Source organism: Calliphora vicina, chromosome 5, assembly GCF_958450345.1.
Source record: "Calliphora vicina chromosome 5, idCalVici1.1, whole genome shotgun sequence".
Lineage (NCBI taxonomy): Eukaryota > Metazoa > Arthropoda > Insecta > Diptera > Calliphoridae > Calliphora > Calliphora vicina.
Window position 1 is genome coordinate 62,036,314 of NC_088784.1, and position 8,405 is coordinate 62,044,718.

General features: G+C 28.4%; 1 protein-coding gene across 1 annotated transcript; it reads left to right on the forward strand.

The window, feature by feature from the left end:
* Positions 1–24: 24 nt before the first annotated feature.
* Positions 25–605, forward strand: LOC135961308 (uncharacterized). The gene is made up of 3 exons (XM_065512800.1): positions 25–83; positions 149–230; positions 303–605. The coding sequence occupies exons 1-3, from the start codon at positions 25–27 to the stop codon at positions 603–605; spliced, it is 444 nt and encodes a 147-aa protein (XP_065368872.1).
* The last annotated feature ends 7,800 nt before the right edge of the window (positions 606–8,405 follow it).

An 8,405-nucleotide genomic window follows, 5' to 3' on the forward strand; every position in this document is an offset into this window, starting at 1 on the left:
TATTTTAAATAATTTTTTTTGAAAATGGCACCTAAAATTAAAGTTGAATATGTTGTTCTAAAACTTACATATTCCATATCAATGTAAGTATTTAATTTTAATTAATCATTTATAAACTATGTATTTAATAATAACAATTTATTTACAGGCATCCTCAATCCTGTCCTCAAATTACAGTGTCACGCAGGAAGCGTTCACCATGTGATTCCATACCTCTAGTTAATGATTGGGTAAGTTTTATAGAAACAGATTAATATTTATTCTAAATTTATACTTACAAATAACTTTCTTTCTCTTTTTAGTTTGATCGCATAATGACTCAAGAGAAGTCGAGTATACCATCCACCGCAAAGGTACGCTATTGTGAGTGGAATATTACTTCGGGCAATGAAGATTTATTTAAGGCAAATGGTCATCGGTTTGAAAACATGTATTTTATAATGGGCAAAGAATCCGTACATTCGATGTTCTATATGTGCGAGCATATAAATGTGGAAGGACGTCTTTCTTTAACTGCACATATTTGCCGCGGCTGTTTCAACAATGAGTTTGAAATTGTGGAATCCGTTAAGGGCTGGCTGATGGAAAGGACAGGTTGTAACTAATGCTAACATGAATTACACCTTTATTTAAAACTTAGCTTATAATTTAGTATGTAATATTAGAAAATAGTGATTCCTTATATATAATTAGTATTAGTATCAAACAAATAATAATAAATAACCATAATTGCATAATTGTAGTTATGTAAAATATATATAAACATGTGTTTTTAATTAAACCAGAATATTTTTTTGTTGTTCAAAAATGTTTGAAATTTTCTTTTGAACATTTTTTATTTTTTTATGATTTTCAGCTACAAAATGGGAAAATATGCGCGAAATTAACTAAATTTTGTATGGAGAATGAACTGCTTTAATGTTTATGGATGTTTTATTATGATTAATAACATTTTTTAAGTTTCAGATATTGTTAATTCATCTTAAAATATTGGCCAATATATGACAATAATGCAAAATTGTTTTAACTAATTCATTCGATTATAGAATTATAACGCAATTTTTTTAAAAAATATCTTACAATTTATGTAAAAAAGCCAAAATTTCCATCATGTACAATTTTATGAACAAGTTCTTATTCTGAATGAAAAAAGTTTGGGAAAAAAACTCATGTTCGATTAATAATATTTATTACAAAATTCATTCCAATTATGAATTTATTTTTTCTGTGTACCATTAATTTTACAATATGTTTTTATTTGTAAATCCTTTACCAGTAATTATCTATATACAGAATTGTTATAACCCGTTCAACGAACAAGATACGCCACTAAACAACAAAATATAAATAATTCAGACTTCAAGATGTCATTTTCTAATACCAACTCAAATACAAACATACAAATTAACAATCCAGTACAAGTTTCTATAAAATTACCACAATTTTGGGTTTCATGTCCTGAAACTTGGTTCATACAAACAGAATTAACATTTACCTTTAAAGGCATCATAGATGATACAACTAAATATCAACTTGTTATTATTTCTCTATCTGATGATGTTCTAAATAAATTAGTAGATGTAATTCACAATCCACCTTTAGAATATAAACATGAGAGTATCCAAAACCGGTCAATTGGTATTTTCATCTTTGTAAACTTCAACGGTTTCGGTTATTTTAACTATTTTTTTTTGACAAACCGGTTTTTGTAAGACGATTTATTTTATAGAAAATTGTTGCTTTTGACAACATTTCGTAAAAGATATAAAATAAATGCATAAAGAATTCAAAAATGATAAATTTCCATTAAATAAAAATTTAATATAAACCGCTTAACCGGTTTTTTTAAAATATAATAATCGAAACCGGTTTTTTCAAAAACACACTTTTTCGGTTAAACCGGAAACCAGTTTTTTAAATTTTCCGGTTTTTTGGGCACTCTAATAAATATCCATATATTAAAAAAATTATACTTGAGCGTTTTTCTATGAGTGAGGATTTTCGTTTTGAAAAACTTCTCAACGAATTAGAAATTGGAGATAGAAAATCATCTGAGTTTTTCCATGATTTAAGGAAACTTGCTATAAATAATTCTATGATAAATAATGAACAAATAACAAAACTGTGGATCCGAAAGCTTCAATCTACTATTTAAATACATCTAACAGCGTTGACTTTAACATTTTTTAGTGAAAAATTAATCTTAGCCGACAAAATGTATGAATTGTCAAATAAACTCCAAATATCTTCCGTTTATTTACCTACTTCTACCTTAAGATCTTTTAGAAAATTTAATCAAAGTTACTTCAAGTTTAACAGAAAATATGGAGAAGTAATGGAAATAAAAAATCGTCCAAAAAAAATTAATCAGGACCAAAGAAATTACAAAAGTTGTAATTTTTGTTGGTATCATCAGAAATTTGGCATTTCATTTCGAATAATACCAAAAATTTAAACCAAATTATTCCAATATTGCAGCGACAAATAAATGATCACAAAAGGAACCATCACGTCGCTTATTTATTTTTGATTATAAAAATAATTTAAAATTGTTAATTAATACAGGTGCAACAGTAATCCCCTCATCTAAATATTATAAATTCAAAAACAATGCAGATATACTTTTAGGAAACCATAAAAATTCATACATCTTGTTATCACGCTTGGTTGAACGCTTTCATCGACAATTAAAAACTGCTCTTAAATCTAATAATAACGTAAAAATTGGTCTGAACAATTGCCCATTATTTTATTGGGAATTCGATCAAATATAAAGGAAGAACTCAAATGTTGTCCTTCTGAATTAGTTTACCGTCAAACGTTGAGACTTCCTGGTGATTTAGTAGTTAAAAATAATAGTTCTGCAACTTTTTATGAACTATATACAGCGTTGCCGCTTTGGTCCAATTGGACCAAAATTGGTAGTTTCAAGTTAACAAATTGACTTTTGGTAGTTTGGTTGGTTTGTTCCGATATTTGTCGTATTTTGGTAGGCTACGATATTTCTGAATACATAAGTATTTTTAAGAACAAAATAATTAAAATAATAACGAAAAAACTACTTATGTTGTGCCAAAATAATAAAACTACATATTTGCAAAATATGAAGATATCATTTTCTTAAATATTTAGTTTAGTCAGGTAAATGTGTATTTATTTAGTAGTGTTGAGTTCAAAAAATGCCAAAGGGCTCTCAAAACTTTTTCTAATAATATATGTTAAACTCTGCTTCAATATTTCAGTTTCATCTGACACTTTAAATATCCAATTATGGAAATTAGGACGCTTAATTTATTTCTATATGAAACTTATTTGTGTTGAATTTTTTCAGGATACCAACAATTTTAGGATTTTTATGCTCGTTTAAGTAATTTTCGGAAGAGGGCCGACCATATGGTCAATTATGAATTGAATTTTTAGGTTAATTTATTTGTAAAAATGTTATTTAATATCTATATAAATCAAGCATTTATAACGGATAATGTCTTATTTCTGGAGGACATTTATATGGGGGCTATGTGAAATACATGGACAGCCAGCCAGACAGACGTACGAAAGGACATCTTTAAATCGAAAACTGAACGATTTTGACTTATTTATGATTGTAGTGTTATTAAATATCTTTCTTCCTCTGGGTAATTTTATAGCAGCAATAATATAATTTTAAGATAACTATTAATTTTGAAACGAATCCATATAGCATTTCTAAAATATTTTAAATTTGGTAGGTTTTGGTAGTTTTTAATTAGAAATTTGGTAGGAAAAATATTTTATGAGTGGCAACGCTGACTATATATTTTAGAGTGTCCCTTAGAACCAGTGTTGCCAATTCACGGTGAACAAAAAGGGCTAAAATTTTTAATTAAAAAAATACATATGTACATTTGACACAAAAAACAACTTAGAATGTTACATAGATTTGGCTATGCCGAATAGACAAACAAAAATGTATGAATATAACACACGTTCAAATGCAAGAAAATAAGAAAATTTATTCCTGTATGTTGATCCTTAACTTTAAAATAACGTAATATGGGGCCACACGTATATCATATGCCGATGTTTTTAAAGCCTTGTATTTATCACCTGGCCTGCAAAATGCTCCTAGAGGTAGTCATAGACGGCAACACCGAGTATTAACTCTTTTCAAATTTAAAATATTATTGAAATCATTCCGTATTTCAATAAATCATTTCGAAAAAACATTTATTGTTTACACGATAGTATTACAAATATTTTATTTCTTTGTTGATTGATATTTTTCTGCAAACTTTATTTTCATTTTATATTTTCTTGACATTTTTGTTTGCCTTAATTGTATTTATAAATATATACTCGATACATATGAAAATAAAAAGTTTTTGAATTGTTTTAAACAAATTTTGAATACCGACCGTAAATCAAAAAAAAATCATTCGTATTTTTTGAAAATCTAATACAAATTTTGTTTAGGCGATGAAATTGTATTATGTTACTTGAGTTTTTGACAAATATTAATATTCAGTATTGCCGTCTATAAATACCTTAGGCAAATTTTTTTATATGAAAGACAAATTATGTATAAAGTAATCCTTTGTGATAACTTCGATGGAGAATATTTTGATAAGTGAATATATGGCAAATATGCCTCTCATGTAATGCAGAAAAAAAAATATTCTAAAAACAAGTAAGAAAGTATGGTCGGTCCAGCCCGACCATATAATACCCTACACCAAGTTAATGAGCAAAAACATTTTTCTTTTAAAATATCAATAATTTATATTCGTGAGTGATATTCGGAAGTGGGCCTTATATGGGAGCTATGACCAATTATGGACCGATCACCATGAAATTAGGTCGAGTGATTTATGTCTGTTATGAAAGTTATTTATGTTGAATTTTGTGTATATACCAACATTTTTAAGAGATTTATGCACGTTAAAGTGATTTTCGGAAGCGGGTCTATATGAGAGCTATGACTAATTATCGACCGATCGTATCAAAATTTGGTGACATGAATTTTGTATATATAAAACTTATTTGGAGCGAAATTTGTGTAGTTACATAAATAAATTAAACATTTAGGACCGATAAAGAATAATTTCGAGAGGACATTTGTATGGGGGCTAGGTGAAATAATGGAGTGATTTCAGCCAGTTTCAATAGGTTTCCTTGGGCCGAAAATATAATATGTACCAAATTTTATCGAAATATCTTCAAAATTGCGACCTGTAGTCTGCGCACAAGGTTTACATGGACAGCCAGCCAGACGGACGGACATCCTTTAATCAACTAAGAAAGTGATTCTAAGTCGATCGGTATACTTTAAGGCGGGTGTTAGACCAATATTTTTCGGCGTTACAAACATCTGTACAAACGCATTATACCCTCCCCACTATGGTGGTGTAGGGTATAATTATACACGTCGCCGGACATAATTGATTTTCATTGTCAAAAACATAAATTTTGCCATTAGTTAGTAAACATATCAAAACTAAGATAGCCAAAATATGTAAACATAAATATTTAATTTAATTTTGGAAAAAAGTTAATTGTCTATATTTGATCAGATAAAAATGATCATAGCTAAATTATTATCGATAATGAACTGATTTTTTATACCCTTCAGCTTCGTGAGAAGGGTATATATAAGTTTGTCATTCCGTTTGTAATTTCTACATTTTTCATTTCCGACCCTATAAAGTATATATATTCTGGATCCTTATAGATAGCGGAGTCGATTAAACCATGTCCGTATGTCTGTCTGTTGAAATAAATTTTCTGAAGACCCCAGATATCTTCGGGATCCAAATCTTCAATAATTCTGTCAGACATGCTTTCGAGAATTTGCTATTTAAAATCAGCAAAATCGGTCCACAAATGGCTGAGATATGAGGAAAAAACCAAGACAACCTCGATTTTTCACCTATTTTTTACCTATATCTGGATTACTAAGACATTAATATAGACAATATGGATATCTAATGATAGATATTTCAAAGACATTTGCAACGACGTATATAAGACCATAGTAAGTTGGACCTACAATGGGTCAAAATCGGAAAAAAAAAATTTTAACCCGAATTTTTTTTTTTTCAAAAAAAGAAATTTAAAAAATAAAAAAAAAAAAATTTTAAATTTAAAAAAAAAAATTAAAATAATAATCGAAAAAAAAATTTTTCAAAAAAATTAAAAAAACAACTGGAAAAAAAATTAAATTTTGTTTGCCTAAAAATATTTAAAATTTTGAAGTATAATTTGGTGAAGGGTATATAAGATTCGGCACAGCCGAATATAGCACTCTTACCTGTTCTTTCTAAATTGGTTGGATTGTAGTCTTTGAAAACGGTACACTACATGGCATGTGTTATAAAATATTTGTGAAAGTACTATACGTCAATACATCGCCCAGATAATGTTAAAAGTATTCTCTTTAACCCTATATATGATTTTATAAATGCCCGGACCCGCGTGTAAAACATTAACATATTTATTAACAATTTTTATTCAAATAACGTCCATTTTATCTATATTAGTTATGGCATTTTTTTTTAATGTATGGAAGGTCCAACAATTTGTATGTGCTTAAATTGTTTACTGGTTCAAAATTTTTAGTTAATTTTTGTCATAATATCCCTGCCAATTTTTTTGAACTGATTTTACTAATTTTCAACAGCAAAAATTTAAGATCATTAGAGTAAATATATAATTTTCATTAGAGTAAATACATATGGCTAAATAAAAATAAAAAGATTGAAAAAGGGCTAAATTGGCAACACTGCTTAGAACTAAATTTTTTGAAATGTTGAAACGGTACCCGCTGAAAACTTTCGTAATGACCTAAAATACTACCAAAACAATGTTTAGGTTGTTCTAAGAAGGGCAACCCGTGCCGACTTTCGATTTAGTTTTGAGGTGCATTTACAAGGCACTATAGGTTAAATGACTACTTTTTCTGTGCTAAATTAATAAGGACTACAAAATCATGGTATTCAAACCAAAACCTTAAAGAATTTCCAAAGTAAGAATAATTCTATTATAAAAAATGGAATTTAACCCACTAACGACCAAAAATTAACCCTTTTGCAATCATTAATGCAAACTTAATACATTAATTTATTTCAATTATACTAAAACCTTTAGTAATTGCTTAAATCTAATTCATTTTGTAAATTTAAATTAAAAAAGGTCCTTTTCGCTTTCATAATTTCATTGTCTTGGTGGCTAAAGTGAAATTCTTCCATGTGTTCACTGCAACATAACAGTTGAATTACTTCTGGTAGAAGTGTGGAACGTTTCCGGTTTTGTAAGCGCCTATCTAAAAATGATATGGAAATTAATGGATCTGAGGTACAGTTTAATATTAATTCGGAGCTTGTCTTCTCCGCTTCCATTACAGCGTCTTTTTGCATCTCAAAAATTGTTCAGCAATTTGAAGTAAAATTGATTGCAAAGAAACTTTGGCAAGAGTCTCATTTGCTTTTAAAATTTCAATAATTTATATTCGTGAGTGATTTTCGGAAGTGGGTTATATGGGAGCTATGACCAATTATGGACCGTCATGAAATTAGGTCGTGTGATTATTTACTTTATGAGAGTTGAATTTTCTGTTGAATTTTATGTGTATACCAAAATTTTTAAGAGATTTATGCACGTTAAAGTTATTTTCGGAAGCGGGCATTATATGGGAGCTATGACTAATTAAGGAATTAGCTGACATGAATTCCGTATATATAAAATTTATTTGGTGCAAAATTTATATAATTTTATATTTATGACCGATAAAGTCCAATTACGGGAGGAAATTTGTATGGGGGCTAGGTGGTATAATGGACCGATTTCAGCCAATTTAAATAGGCTTCGTCCTTGGGCCGAACAAATTATATATACAATATTAAGGTGGGTGTTAGACTAATATTCTTGGACATTACAAACATCTGCACAAACGCATTATACCCTCCCCAGTATGGTGGTGTAGGGTATAACAAATTTATTGTTTTCGTTATATGCTTGTCCACTTCATCTGAAAATATGTTTACTTCAATTTTGTTCACTACATGTTTGAAAACGGCATAAAATTTTTCTTTTTTTGAATTTTCGTTAAGCCAAATTTCAAACAATAACCTAAAAAAGATAGTATTATTCGAAAACGGCTAAAAATTGCATTTATATGTAAATGAAAATAGGTTTATAACATTTCAATACATTCATTTCTGATTTTATTTAATCTGCCGAACTTTGCCGAAATTTTAAAAGCTTCCACGAAGTTACATTTTGAAAACAATCGCAGCACTTTTAAGGTTATGTTTAAAAAGTGGCTTTATTTCAAGCAATTTTATCACATTTTTTAACAAAAAACATTACTTACTTACTTAGTTTATTGTCCTCCATTTTCACTTTCTTGTTTATAACTCGCGAAATTATCT